Source organism: Thunnus thynnus, chromosome 2, assembly GCF_963924715.1.
Source record: "Thunnus thynnus chromosome 2, fThuThy2.1, whole genome shotgun sequence".
In the NCBI taxonomy this organism is placed as follows: domain Eukaryota; kingdom Metazoa; phylum Chordata; class Actinopteri; order Scombriformes; family Scombridae; genus Thunnus; species Thunnus thynnus.
Genome location: NC_089518.1, coordinates 35,981,114 through 35,996,698, shown reverse-complemented (window position 1 = coordinate 35,996,698; position 15,585 = coordinate 35,981,114). Strand labels below are relative to the sequence as shown.

At 42.2% G+C, this 15,585-nt stretch overlaps 1 protein-coding gene across 3 annotated transcripts in view; it reads left to right on the top strand.

Moving 5' to 3' along the window:
- Positions 1-15,585, top strand: part of bmp2k (BMP2 inducible kinase) — a 48,656-nt gene that overhangs the window by 11,407 nt on the left and 21,664 nt on the right. For all 3 annotated transcript variants that reach the window (XM_067572365.1, XM_067572357.1, XM_067572373.1), the window contains exons 2-5: positions 9,701-9,819; positions 11,229-11,334; positions 11,951-12,093; positions 14,580-14,701. In XM_067572365.1, the coding sequence (XP_067428466.1) occupies positions 9,701-9,819; positions 11,229-11,334; positions 11,951-12,093; positions 14,580-14,701 (490 nt within the window). The remainder of the gene's footprint in view (positions 1-9,700; positions 9,820-11,228; positions 11,335-11,950; positions 12,094-14,579; positions 14,702-15,585) is intronic.

Genomic DNA, 15,585 nt, shown 5'->3' with positions numbered 1-15,585 from the left:
GTCTGCAGTTGTGTTTGCAGTTCTCACTTGCTAGACAGGAGTTAGTGTGCACACACCAGAATTGAGGTGTTGGATTTGTGGAAGTTAAAGCAAAAGTGATTGGGCATTACTCAAAAGTTCTTTTGGCTTTTCTTTGTTTAATAAGCAGTTTTTTTTTTTCCAGCCACTTCTGCTTTGCCATTTTCTTTGGCTCTTCTCAGTGTGCTTTCTTCATCAGACAGGATTGTTTGTTAGCTTTGATCCGTCTTTATTCTTGGAGACTGAGATCAGTGGTCACATGTAAGGTTTGACTGATATATCGGACTGACAGCTGGCTTTATATTATCAACAGCAAGAGTTCAGCCAGTTTGTCTGTCCTTCTGTTTGTCCGACCTTTTCATCCAGCGCAAGTTTGACAACAACTAGCCAGACTACAGATGGAAAAAGGAGGATTCTGAAGAATTCTGGTAACTAACGTTGACTCATGACCTTTACTGTGGCTCCAAATTTCCCTTCACCCAGACTCTGGTAAAAGACAAGGTATTTAAAAGCCAATGGCTGGATTTCCATCATATTTGCTTTGGATATTGAGGCTTAGTAGATGAATATTGGTGACTATTTGACCTTTTTTGTGGGATAAATCACTTCTACAAATTATAGGGTTCAGACCTCATTTGGATCATCATTACTTTTTTTGGTACTGACTGACTGGTACTGAAAGCTGACATCAAACGTCTGGTCAGATTTGTAATCTCATTTACTTATTCTACGATCAGTTTCTGATCAAATTTGATACTTTTAGACTATATTTTAGTCTAAAAGTATTGTTGTGTGTGTTAAGACAGCAACAACTTCTGAGTTTGGCTTCTTGATGTTGTTGAAAAATGTCAGTATACCAAAGTCTAATGGGAACATTTATGCTTTCTCTTTACAAAAAGGAAAAGGTATAAGCTGTTGTATGCAACATATCATGTAATCTAGAAGGCAGATTGCCATGAAATTCGTTAATGAAGAAACACTTTTTTCCTTAAGAACCATGCTTGTGACAAACAGCTTTACATATTTTGGACGGTACTTCATCACAAGTAAGAAATAGTATGGCAGAGTCTCTTCATGCAGCGCTGTCATGCTCAAACTCTGCACTGATACTAAGCAGATGTACACTCGCCAGCTCAAAGTGACCTCTCCGTTGTGAAGGGAGAGCGGCGTGGTGCTGAATACAGAGCAGATTTACCTGTAAGCGTAGTGAAGAAACTTTGATTAGAGTTTAATTAGAGGATAGGAAAAGGAAAACAAAAGATATATATAAGGATTTTGGCATAATAAAGCTTCATAATGTCTGGGTTTCCCCTCTGAAAATATCTGGATTCCTCAATGCAAAACTATATTTTTAGATTGAAGGTCCGAGCAAATATCAGGGGACTGATTTTCGACTACATTTTCATCAATCTTGCATCGACGAGGATCCACATCAAAGATAGATACTGAACTCTTAACTATACAGTTAAGGTGATATGTGTGCGTCTTCTAAAACCGGTAACATGGAAATGTGATCAGCATGCTGTTTATGACAAAATCACAATCCCAGATGTTGGAACGTTTGCCAGATTGAGGGTTTTCATCTGTTTTCCCCTCTGAATGCACCTTTTTATACATTTTTAGTCCAGTATGCTCAAAGCATCCCACCGTCTCCTCTGTATTTTAGCAGAGTGCCATCCTCACCTCCTAGAAGTTTAAAAATATCTGACATGCAGCAACCTTGGTTATCTCCTTGACACGGCCACGCATACCTGACTGTGTTTGTATCATTTCCACGTAGTGATGGGCCGAATGTAATGTTATCTTTGCTTCTGTTTTAATACAGTTTCAAAGGAGATTTTTCTTCATCTATCCAGAGATCATAGCAGGCCTTTCTACCTTGAAAGGTCCAGAAAAGATGTCAAGGTGGTGTGGTGTTCTGTCATGAAAAACACTCACAAAGTGCGGAATCTCTCGACTGCGTGCTAAAAGCAAGTTCATGTCTATTTTTAGGCAGCCTAAGCTACCGAGTGTCAGTACACTGTAACTTTTGAAGACTTGAGAGAAACCGATTAAGCAGAGTTCTTAACAAATAGTTGCGAGCCTAAAGTGGGTGAAAAGGGCACGATGTTTGCAAAGCGATGCGTCTGTCAGTGCCTGGGGAAAACGTGCGAAATCTCAGGGTGGATGGTGTCGGATCAGATCACTACCTTCAGACCGATAACTAGTCCGACACACGACGTATTTTGTCTGACATTTTGAAACATATGTTCGCAGCTGCCTTTTCTTAAGCAGTACAGGTTTGTTGTTACTCTTATTGTTTCTACAGTTACCAAATGGCATATTTGGAAGCTATCTCAACAAGCCAAAGAAAAGGTCTTTTCCCCGTATTAGTCTGAATAATAACCAAATCTCAAAGGATTTGCTAAAGCGCTGGGGATCAAAAAGTCATTATTGGTAATTAGCAGGAGCAGCTGGCACAGCATCGCAAACTGGCAAAGACCTTGAAGCTGGTTAATGGAAATCCATTTCCTATCTTTACTGAGGAAAACGGCACCTGTTAATTCTACATGAAGGATTTCACATGTAGAAAAACACCATTTTTATTTGTATTTACTTATTTTTTTTGCTTTCAGTCAGAGCAACTAAATTTGAGGACTGTTCAGCTGGGAAAATGTCTTCCTCTAAACTTTTTATCTTCTTGTGAGAACCATCTGGAAATCAAATTTAACAGATATATTTAGAGTAGATTGACATCATTTGTTTTGCTGCAACAGCATATCTATCTGTGTAAAAAAGTTCCTCAGAGAGATTTTATTGCTTTTGGCGTCAAACTGAACAAGTTTCTTTTCCAGGGTGGCTAACAATTGTGACACTAACAGCTTAAACTTTTGGGTCAATATTATTTTGAGTTCAAGTGACCAACAGTAATCAGCAAAGCTCCTGTGCTTTAGTCATAGATGGAGAAGAGTTATCACAGTTGTGATCAAACTGGATCAGTAACCGAAACTATTCTAGGTCCTCATATTAAATGTATGTAATGTTCCTGAATGTATGACTGCTTTAATGTCACTTGAGTTTCTTACTGGGAGATACTGGGACCTTTAGGAAGTAAAGGAAAATGCCCTTTAAAGTTTGTAAGGCACAACTGAATTTGCATTAAAGATAGTACAGCACATTCTTTAAGTCCAAGGAAGTCATGGCAAAGTCATGGAAAAGATGTGTGTTCCTTCTTTAGAGTTTACCCAAGTATTTCCCAGTTGAATCTTATGAAATACCAGTCCTTTGAGGTGGAAGTTGGGGAAGAAGGCCAAGAGGAGAGTCGCAGGCGAAAGTAGACAAAGAAGGTGACAAATATTTCTACAAAGCTCAGTGAAAATAAATCCATTTTTCACCTAATTTAATAAAACTATCTTATTACTCACATAAGAAAAAATGATCTGTATTGAAACCAGTATTTGGTATTATCCACGCTACTCATTTTTCTTTTTATACAAGCTAATATTAAGGTTCACACTTTTTTATATAACAGCGCAACCACAGACTACTTTGAGACAGTTCAAGCCGGTTACTCTTAATATTCAAGCTTTACAACTGTGTGAGGCTTGTAGGGGAAGTGTTGTGGGTTCATGTTAGGGAACGAGGGCCTCCAGGAGGAAATACCTCAGCCTGCTCCAAATGTTCTCCAAAAGAAATGGCATTCTCTCCTCTTTTTAAAAGCACAAGTGCCTCGGCAGCTGAAGGAGGCACTTTGAATTGAACTACATTCTTAGTTTGTAGCTTTTTAACAAGCTAAGACGTCACACTTACTTAAGTATAAAACTCAGAGAGAGAGAGAGAGAGAGAGAGAGAGAGAGAGAGAGAGAGAGAGAGAGAGACTGTCTTTCAGAGAGTGGTGAGAGAGAGACTGAGAGATTGTCGGTCAGAGAGGTCTGTTATCACAGATGACATCATGCTTCAGAGGAGGAACATCTGCGTCTTGCGCCTGAGCAGAAACTATAAACGTATCATCTCTGCTCGCTGCATGTTACTAAATCCTCTAATCCTCCCTCATTGAGACACTCCTCCACCACTTCTGAAGTTTTTTTTTTTTTCCTCCTTCGCCTATGTCACAAGGCATACTGAGTATCTGTTTCGCAAAAGCTGTTGAGATCCTCCTTCAAGCCTCTTTCACAGGCTGTCATGTGGGCTGTCTGTGACTGTCCTAGTTAGTCAGGCTTTCGCAGTGATGTCAGGGTCCCCAGCGCTGGATGCTGGGCCGGGGAAAAAATTCTCCAATAATTACAGCCCTCATTCAGTACCAGGCTTTAATGTCAATACCCCCCCCCCTCCCTCCTTTCTTCTTGGCCTGATGGATTCGGGGTTTTCCTCCCAACTGTCACTGACAACTGGCCATGTCCACATGGCGAAGCGCTTCCATCCTGTCCACAGTGCAGCCAGCTACTGACGAGCAGAATGGGAGGTACAATAACATTTAAGATGTGACTAATCGGGGCGCTGAGTACTGGAGTTAGACATGCCCATCAGCAGTGCTTTAGTACTTCAGTTACACTTCCATGCATGAGAAGCTTACTGTGCTGTATCATCAATCTATGTAACTAAAAACTCGGAGCGAAGACGTCTGTGTCTGTCTAAAATAATTGTGCCTTAGTGAGTTGTGAGATTGCTTAAAGGTATACTATGCAGGATTTTCCTGGAAAAAAACGAAACAATGTATAGACTCGGGTGCTCAGGGTGTGAGGTCAGGACTCATCACTGTCTCCGTCCCTCTCCTCTGCTCCGCTCTGCTCTCTGTCTCTGTGTCATGGATGTATTAAGAGCTGCAGGTGTGTGTGTGTGTGTGTGTGTGTGTCTGCAAAGACCGAGGGCGGGGCTGAGCTACACACACACACACACACACACACACACACACACACACACACACACACACACACACACACACACACACACACACGCAGAGCAGAGAGGCCACAGCGGACAGGATGAAGCTCTGCATTCACACAAAGTCCGGCAACGCGGCACCTTCCTGCAGGGTTACACGGAGGTGTTTATTTGAGCTTTAGAACATAACAACCATTAAATCACCTTTTATTTATCTGATTCACATTTTCATACAACCGATAGATCAAATGGTTATTTGAGAGAATAATCAGTAATGAAAATTGTTGTTAGTTCCAATCCTACTGCATTTGTTGAATCAGCGACAGGAAGTTGTAGTTGGCATTATATCTTTCAGAGGGTTGTAAGCCAAACAGATCACCTGTACTGACAACAGAAGCTTTCTAAGAAGTAAGATTTTGTTTTTAAAAGCATATTTAGCAAGATGGTCGTGTAAGTGATGGCCTGGATCAATGGGATTAATCCTTCCATTGTTTTGTTAAAGACAAAATGGTTATGAATTTTTCATAAGTCATTGGTTCCTGGCATTGTTGTTTCTGTTTCACTGTCATCATTAGAAAATCAGCTCCGTGGCTCCATGAATCCCGGTCATCGTTCTAGTCTCGCCCAGTCTGTTGTCTGACTCTGTAAACATGATGGTATTTGCATCCCCTGCTGAAGCCCATTGTTTGTCATACTGTGTTAGTGTATCTAGTGTCAGGTAGTTTCAGACAACTTTTGTTGTTGTCGTCGGTTGAAGCCGGTCTCCTGTACAGTGAGGGACCTTTTTTGTGTTGTTTAGGGGTCCCTCGTCTGTGCAGGAAGTTGGTATGCTGGACACAAAGCCCCTTTTTAAAACAAATCATTCCATCCAGAGCCACTCAGGAGAATAATACACTCAATAGCGTACCACTTCCGTGGCTGGCATAGTCATGGGAGGCAACAAAAGCCCCAGGGTAGTGATTTAGTGAGAACCTGATCCTGGAGCATATGGCCTCAGTCAAGTCCCAGAGCCAGGCCAGCAGGCAGAGTGTTTGGTATTGTAGACTTCCCTGCTCTGAGGCCTCTCTGTCTTCTCTTTTAGCTCTGCAGAAAAACCCACCCCGCCTCTGAAGGCAAAACACCAGGCTGCCAGGACAAGTGAAATAGTGAAATAGTCCCTTTCTAGTCAGGTAACAGCTGATGTCAGGGATGATTTGTCAAGAATTCAGTGTATGGATGTGGGCATGCAGGTTCCATGCTTGTGCTCGCCACACTGGGTAGTTCAGTTGGAGTGGTTCTGTCTCGGAGGCAGTTTTATAGGATATTCTAGCCCCCCGAAAAAAGATGCACTTGTATACGGAGCCCCTTGGAGAGATGAGCAGTATCCAGTGACTGCACGACAAGAAACCTGAGGTCAAGAAACAGTTTCTCATGCTCCTATTCAACTGGAATAATCTCGCAATCTGTCACCCTCATCTGAGATCGCTTGTGTCATTTGTGCAGCTGATGCCAACATGACAACAGTCTCCAACAAAAAAAATGTCCTGTGGTTCGAGGACTTCTTGGATTTTAGAAGTCTTGTAGTTTGCACTAGGTTTAAGGCGACATAGTGCGAGAGGATTTTGCGGTTAAGATGTTAACTGCAGCTCTTCATTTGGTTTGTTTTTCTGTTTTACAGTAAGAGTTAGCTGTTCCTCTCTATCATGTCCATGCATGCTTAAGTAGCCTAACTCTTTTTAGCCACCTGGCCCTTCGCCTGAGCTAATGGATTTCGCCTTGTAAAATCTGTGATCCGGTCCACGTCTTCTTGCCTCCGTTCTTGCCGTAAGTTTTTATCTTTACTACATGTGAAAGCGGTACATAAAGCTTGAGACTGGCACCAAGATGACTCACAGGTAGCTTTTTTTTCTTATCCAGCAGAATCAAAGCAGACTCTGCATCACATATGATTTGGGTTTTAGTTTGCAGAAAGTCCCTGTACTTCATAAACGCATCCTGTTGTTTTAAAAAAGGCAGCTTTTTCACAAGACAGTCATATGATTCAGTTTTCTGTCTGAAGTCCACCCCCTCCCCACCCCCACTCCCCCCAAGAAGTCTCTTGATGGCTCTGCACTCAACTGGCTTGTTACAGGAAATCAATTTAAGCCTGGCCCAGCAGTTTTGGGCTGACCATCAAGCTAACCTTAGCACACAGGGCAGACCGGGGCAAATCGATGAGCAGCATCCAGCAGGTGTAAACAGCTTTGGCTCTTCTACTTTGTCTTGGCAAGAATTTCTGTCTCGGTTTAATCTTTGTTGAGATGGCAGCAGGTTTAGGGATACAACTGCAAATGTCATCATCCTGTAATTATCTAACATTATTCTAGCTAATTCTAATTCATAATTTCCCCCTACATCAGAAATATTTCAAGTTATTGTAAGCCAATTACCTGACACATTTCTGTTTGTGTTTTGTTTTGCGATGGGTTTTTGATATAATTTGTCATTTGCTTCAGCAGCATGAACATAACGTTTGGTCCCATCGGTAGTTTGTATTTCTTTTTGGTTTTGTTCGAGTTTATATCATTTGTCAACCCTGACCTTGTGACTGTCAGCAGAAGTGCTAATGTAAGATCCTGGTGATTTATTTGATGAGACAAAAAACAAGGAATGACAGAATAGAAATAACCAGTCCTGTCAAAATCAGGGCTGTTCGTGACGCAGGATTTTTACAGTCGACTCGGAGTCGGTGCTTCAGACCAATGCGTTGCCTCCTATGAGAAACATTATTCATGTCTCCGCCTGATTACCGCAGTTGCAGTAAAATCAAACGCCCTGTTCTACCCCCACGCAGCCAACATGAGTCTCATGTACCTGTAAGACTCGTGTTTTAATGCTCTTGCGCATCATTTGTGATGTGAAAACATCAGATTTCCACACAGTCAGACAAATAAAACCGTGTGTCCTGATATGAGTCTTGGTGTAAATCCAAGAGCAGCACGGAGCGTCTCTGCTGCCGGCTGCTGACAGCGCTGTCAGCCGAAGAATCAATCACACTGGACGGCAGAGACGCTGGTACGTCTGTTTAAACAGTAGTTTAACAGACTTTGCTGCATTTACCTCTGGAGCTCAGAGCAGGAAACAGTCGCTCTGCATCTGTCTTTAGTTTCCATCATTCCTCACTGTCTCCATTACAGTTATGTATTTAGAGACAAGACTGTAAAAGTTTAGAGTCTGTCATGCTGTCTCACTGTGTTACTCTGTGATGTGTCAAAAAAAAAAAGCAGCGATTTGACTGAAAAAAACATGAGTCGGCTCGACTCATCGACTGATGCATCGACTCAGCGACTTTTAGAGGGGCAGCCCTAGTCAAAACGTACCATCACTTTGTCGGTGGTTCATGGTAGTTTCTCATCACATGCTCTGGATGGCTTTATTATCAGCTGCAGCTCTGCCAGAGCTGGCTGTCTTTTGTCTCATTAGCTGCCTGTTCATCCCCTTGTTGCTGCAGAATGGTTGGATGCATCAGTCACCCCATCTAATCTGATAATGTCTGCTACACTAACTCTCACTGTTGTGACTACATAAGCAAACTCTACACTCTACTTTGTTTATGTTTGTTTTCCCTGATTTTCAGGTCTGTTATCTTTTTTGTTAGAGACACACAGGTTTAACCTGCGTGAATAAGCGTACTTTGGATGTTTTATGTTGCATTGTCATCACAGCAGCACAATTTTAAATGTAGTGTTGCATGCATTCTTCAATGAAAGCCTTTGTGTACCCACTGGTCACTTCAACTCCCCTCCCCTTTCTGTTCATTTCCAATCCAAATCCATGTTGTTTTTCAGCTGACCGAAGGTAACTTGTTGAGCAACAAGCGCGCCATTGTAGATCCTTCCTTTCTCCTCCCCAGTCGGTGGACTTTGATGCACACCACTCAGTGACTCAGTGAACCCGTCCTAATGAGACCAAGGACAGTCCCATCACAGTGTCCATTCAACCAAAGAGAGGCACACAAGGCAGCGAGAAAAAGCCCAGCTGAACACCTCTGTCCCCCGTCTACAGGCTCCGGCTCCTACACCTGAAATCCCACTCAGTGAAATTTCAGCTTCATGTCTTATATATATAAAACCTTGTTGTATTTCATAAAAGCCGCCGGCTTCATTCACTCCAGGATTAGTCCCAGTTGGAGTTAGGCCAGCGCTAGCTAAATGAGCTTACCCTACTTGCTCATGAAACCAGTTAGCTGCCGTTAAAACATAATCTCTTATAAATCTTTTATTACACCTTTATCTGATATGATTGACGCACATTTTTCTTCATTAACTTTTAAGAGAAGCTAAGTGTGCATGCTCCTGTTTTTCACTTTCACTGCTATGTTTTTGTACTTCTTTTATGCACCACAATCACACTTGGCATCACCACCAGTCTTCCACTGTTGTCCAGCGAGCAGCACAACCACACTACTTAGGCATGAAATGTTGGTTCACGAGCAGTGACACAGAAATTGGAAATTTGAGCAAGGGGGGAAAAAGAAGTTGGTAATGGAAAATTAGACCAACTATGTAAAGTTTTTTTTTTTTTTTTTTTTTGCTACACAAACCTCAACCCTGAAAATGTCTTTGCAATTGTCATGTAAGGCAAATGAAGTCTTGTGAGCATTTTCTTAAAGGTCAACAAGCAGTTTGTCCACATCACATGACTTTTTACAGTGTTTCCTCTAGATTGACAGCTTTGGAGAGGGAGGGGGGGGCATAACTTAACAAGTGTTGTGTCATGAGTAACGTCATCTTCGCTTCACCTGTGAAAAGAAGAACTCCAGTATGCCGATGTGACGCTAACTGGTCATCTTGTGTTTACGCAGGAGGCTTCTCGGTGGTGTTCCTGGCTCGTACGCACAGCGGCGTCCGCTGTGCTCTCAAAAGGATGTACGTCAACAACGTCCCGGACCTAAACGTCTACAAGAGGGAGATCACTATCATGGTGAGAGCAGCATCACTCTGTTTAGATAGAGTTGTTATCTCTAAGCTCCACTGAAGTTTTCCTGTTTGTCTTTATTGCAAGAGCTTTATATTTTAAATACGGTCACTAGTTTTAAATCACATTAATAATAATAAACAGACAACAGGAAGTTAAGATGTTATCACTGGGGGTTAACTGTGCAGCTTCAGGTTGTGGTGATATTTGCATGAGTTGAGATTAATAAGACTTTAAAATAAAGTATTAGCTCATCTTTTGCTGATCTACACAACATTATTTTCCACTGTTCTGCCTCAGTGTCAAACTACTTTCCTGGCCGGAGCACTGTGCTCATTATCTAAACGTTTCATGAGGGCACTCTTAAGTTTTGAGGTATTTAATTTAAGCACATAATTCCTGTTTCAAATGGGACATAAACCCTCATTAAAAAAACAAACTTGCTCTCATAAAGCAAGATGCATACTGTATAAACAGCCTCATTTCGTCTTCATAACCCATCCTGTTTTCCAACATTACCAGTCTGGCAAGAGCCAAAAAAAAAACTTTTGGCTGTGTGCTGGGGTTGCATTGTAGTAAAGCACCTGGTCCACCGACAAATACTTTTGATCTGTCTCACATAGTTGGCACTCACATGATCACAACACGTTATTATTCAAGGTGTTTCATGCAATTCGAAGTTAGATATCCTCATGTAGCAGACATCAACAAGTTAGACAACAACAGATGTCTCGTCTTGAACGTTTGACCTCAGCGTGTCTGCGAACAGCTCACTCTGAGCTGTTTGGCTAGCTTCATGTGTCTGTTCACTGTCTCATCATCTGGAACAATGTGTAATACTCTCACACACACACACACACACACACACACACACACACACACACACAGCTGACCTTAAACATTGACACAGTTCTGGCCTTTTGGGACGTTGCCTTAGGTGTGTCGGTTTCCACAACACACAGCAGTCTCTCTGCTCACGCTGGCATTTAACAACCGACAAACACAAACAGTGTGATGCTTTAATCCAGAGAATGAATCGAGTTTTGTTACTTACACCACATTAAAAAGACGAAGAAGAAACAGCAAAGCGTTATTCCAGACTGCTGCTGTTGGCCCCTGCTTGATTTTTTTAAATTATACATTCAGAAGCAGTGAACCACTGCCGAGCAAATAAAACAATCCCTATACAAGTTCAAACATGCATGCTCACCAGCAATAACACAGAGGGATAAAAGTGTTCACAATCCTCACGTTTACTCTTTGTAATCTCCTCAGTAGCTGCTGTTTATTTAAGGTTGTGTATTAAGAGTTCATTTGATTCTGGAAACACACACTTGTACATCTCGAGTGGGATCTTCCTGCTCATTACTGAACTGTCTTTCTGTCCTGATGCCGTGTTGTCGTCCCGTCTGTAGAAGGAGCTGTCAGGCCATAAGAACATCGTCGGCTACCTGGACTCCACCATCAACGCTGTGTCAGACAGCGTCTGGGAGGTCCTCATCCTCATGGAGTATTGTAAAGGTAAGAAAACACTCATCACTTCATGTTTTATTTGCGTTAGAGGTAGTTAAACTCGTACTAAATGCTCTGTCGCAGCCTCTGTCCTTTTCGTGGCCCCTGTATCGATCGCGGCAGCTCACAGGGCTCAGCTTGTCTTTTTTTTGTAAGGCTATTTTGAGCAGTTTTGCCCTCATTGGACACGTTTACATGCACACATTACTCTGGTTACTGAGAACAATCAGATAGACAAAGACTTTTTAGATGGTGATTCATTGTATTTAGTTTATTTAGAGATTGATGTGAATCCTTATTTCCCACACATCTGGTTTGCAAACAAAAAAAAAAAATTGTTAAAACATTTGGCTTTAATTTTCGGTATTGATGTTAATGTCCTGGAAACACCACGCTGAGTGTGAAGCAGGAAATACTGTCATGTGCTCAAACAACACACACCATCACTTTTTTCATGTTTGTGGCTTTGGTTACACAAAATATGTCCCTAGCTGACTTTTACTTAGATACCATTTGCTATATTGCAAGGGGGGACAAAACGACAAATACGCCGGCTCGCATTGGTTTCCCAGCTTGAACTGAAAACTCGTGTTCAGTCTTAAAACCGTCTTCTTTCTCTTTCAAGCCGGTCAGGTGGTGAAGCAGATGAACCAGCGGTTAAACGTGGGCTTCAGCGAGGCCGAGGTCCTCCACATCTTCTGTGACACCTGTGAGGCGGTGGCCCGCCTGCACCAATGCAAGACCCCCATCATCCATAGAGACCTCAAGGTAAACCTCCTTTTCAAACAGTTAGAAAACTCAGAATATTCAATTTACAAAGATATTTAATAGAAAGAAGCATAAAATCCTTACAAGAAAAACATTAAAATCCAACTTGCTGGCTCATTTCCTGTTCTTCTAACTAATAACTAAACATGAAGTATAATTCAGAGAAACAGCTTGTACATGTTTTGTTCTGGTAGGACTATTTACTCACTACTGGGTCTGTTATTAAGACCAAGTAGATCTGGAAGATCCCCTCATATTCCTGGAAGCAGGAACAGAATCAGCGATGTCTCAATATTATCCACACTGTTTGACAAGTTGTGAAGTGGGGTTCAAATACTAAACAAATACTAAAGAAAGAAAGCGTTTCCCAAAAACGCCTGCAAAATCATGAGGAAGAGCTCCTTGATTGCCACTTGAACAGTTATTTATTAAATTAAATGTCAGATGATGTTTTGGAAAAACTGCAAATCTGCTCAGTCAGCAGAAGAAATAAAACTTTGGATTTCACTTCGCTGCCCCCATTCTAACTCCTCTGCTTCCTCTTACGCTCCCCCACTTCCTTTGTCAGCTTGCTCTCCTATTTCCTTTCCTTCCTGTAGTCCGACGACCCCTCCACCCCCTTGTTTGTAGCTCATCCACCTCTATATCCTCTCTCCTCCTCCTCCTCTCAGAGCGCCAAACTAACTCCTTCCACAGCGTCCAGACTATCTCGAAATCCCTCCGTGACTTTCTGCTAACTTGATTTTTTTAGAATAAGGTTTTCAAATAAACAACCTTATTTTTTTCGCTGATGCTTAGAGGCCGGTGGTAATTTCCCAGCCTGGTTGAATCCTCCTCAGTGCCCCCCCCCTCCCCCCTCATCAGTGGGCTTGCTGTACTCTGTCCAGTTGGACAAGCCTCTAAACAGTGTGGTCCCTTCAGCTCCACAGGCCTGTCCTCTGTTCGCCGTCTATCTGTTCAGCCTACACGGCTTACATAACATCGCAGGGACACAAAAGACCACGGGGGCCCCAGTCACGCATCGCCAGGGGAAGTGAGAGTGCAAAAAAAAGCCCCTTAACCCTGAGCTGTCAACAGTATTGAGAGACTCTGTGTTGCTTTCATTAGCTCAGTTTTTCCTTGGAAAGTCTTTTATTTTTTTTTTATCTTGATCCTCTTCTTCTGTCACACCTTCCACAAATGCCTTACTGCCTCTTTTTTATCTTCAGACATTCACTTTTTACATCTACATCTATGCACTTGTTGTCCTTCTTTTATCTTTTTATGTCTTTCTATCTCTTTGCCTCCTTGTTTCCCATCTTTTAAATATCTTTGGTTAAGTCGTTCAATCAGCTGTGGCCCCTAAAATGAAAAGATTTAACTGAAAGCTGACTTCTGAAACATACAGAAAGGCTGAGACTTCACTCCCAATCTTCACAGAAACTTTCCTATTTTCATCTGATAACATAATAAGGGACAGATCTGTTTACAGACAGATGCATTACGGAAATTTTCCTTCCGTCTCCCAGGCCGCAGAACAGCTATGATGAGAATCCTGTGGCAGAATTACTGTAATGAGGGCTTGTCTCGCTACTCCATCACTGTGTATTAAATCAGTCGTGTGTGTGTGGGTGTGGACATTAATTGTTATCATTGCCTAATATGATGTAATCAGGGGATGAGCTACAGATGGGTTGTTTGTTTGTTCATCTGTCTGTCACAAAAAAAATGTCACAGCTGATATGAAAGCATAGAAATACCAGCGGCAGCAAGTTTAAGGGTTGTTTGTATATAAGTGTTTATAGTTATACCAAACAGATCCGCATGAAGACGGAGTGAAATGTCTCCCCTCATACACGGGGTTGGGGGGAGGGGGGGAAATGACCCAGAGATAGAGGTTACAATCCTGGCTTATTGCTCACCTCTGCATAGCCGGCCAATCAGGATGTGATGTTGGGTTATAGGTTTTGGAAAGTTACAGAAATGGCCTTACACAGCGGCAGCAGGGAGGGGAGGGGGTTTCCGAAGCTTTCTGACTATCTTACAAGCAGTTCTGATGAGGTGTACTTGCCCCTTTTAAACCTGCAGATGTAGTCATGTTTGTTTTGCCACCTTCAGGCGAAGAAAGTTGCATCTGTCTACACCTGCAGGCAGTTTCAAAAGTGTCAAATTGGCAGAAGATATCTCATTTCCTCGTCTGCAGTTGGTTCACACCAGTGTGTTTACCTTTGCGCTGCTAAACATGTGCTGCTGTTACTTCTCTGTGTCTGTGGGCGGCAGAGCAGGGACTGCAAATGCAGATCTGAAACTGCTGAAGCTGCACTTTTGTGATCAGATGATATTGGTAGGGCCTAGTTTTGAACGCTCTCATCCTTAACACTGTGTCCTTTGTTGTTTTTGTTTTGCACATGAGCCACAAATCAACCTGTCAAAACAAAATGACATAGAACTGAATATATAATATATTGTATCTGGTCATAAAACCTCTCTGTCTGTTCCTTCCGCAGGTTGAAAACATCCTTCTGAATGACCAGGGCAGTTATGTACTGTGTGATTTTGGCAGTTCCACTCACAAAGTCTTGCAGCCACATAAAGACGGTGTGACCGCCGTGGAGGACGAGATTAAGAAGTAAGTCTCATGTCAGTCAAAGAAATCGAGTCACTGTGGCCGGTAAATGCCAGATATTTATGTATAATTTGCTGTTCTGCCTGCCAGCTGGAGTTTTTTAGGATGGGATCTGTGTTTTTCTTGTTAAAGTGGTTAGAAACATAAACAAACTAGTTATGAAAAACTATTGTCAAAAATTCCCAGCATATAACCACATGAAAGTCCCTAGCTTTACCTTCATCTCCACCGCAGGGACATAGTTTCAGTTTTAGTTCTTACATAAAAGTACCAAAAAGTCCCTCCTCCTGAGATGATACTACTATCTGTTGTCACTTTCTGCAGCTCTCTGTGCTCTTACAGTGTGTGCAGAAACTCAAACAAAGCCATTGTTAGCAGTTAGTTTCTAATATAGTTCCTGGTGCTTCTCAGTTTTGGGGACTATTTGGACCCAAAGGTTATAACTGGTTGATATGTTTTGAGGAAAAAGTGTTAGCTTCATCTGAAGAGGTCTGAAGTCTTATGATGTGTGACATCCCAGGCCAACAAATCAAACTGTGACATTCACACTGAATTCATACCAGTTTTAGACCAGCCGAATACTTCTAACTAAACCGGTTGTGGCGTGTTGCCAGAGGGCGGTCAAATAAAGCGTCGCATGCAACCAACTCTAACTTGGACCCTTTTTTCTTTTTTAAAAAAATTTGTGTTCACAAACCTCCCAGATGGAGCTTGCGTGACCCTCTGGTAGCAGATACAGCTCAGTTCCTCAAAATATAGTGTTTGCAGCACCATGCATGTTTTGGTTTGCTTACATAGTCACATGACATTGCTGAAGATGATGATGTAATGGGAGGTGGTGACTGTGGGACACGGCGGTGCCTATTAACACGAAAGACCGTGACTGA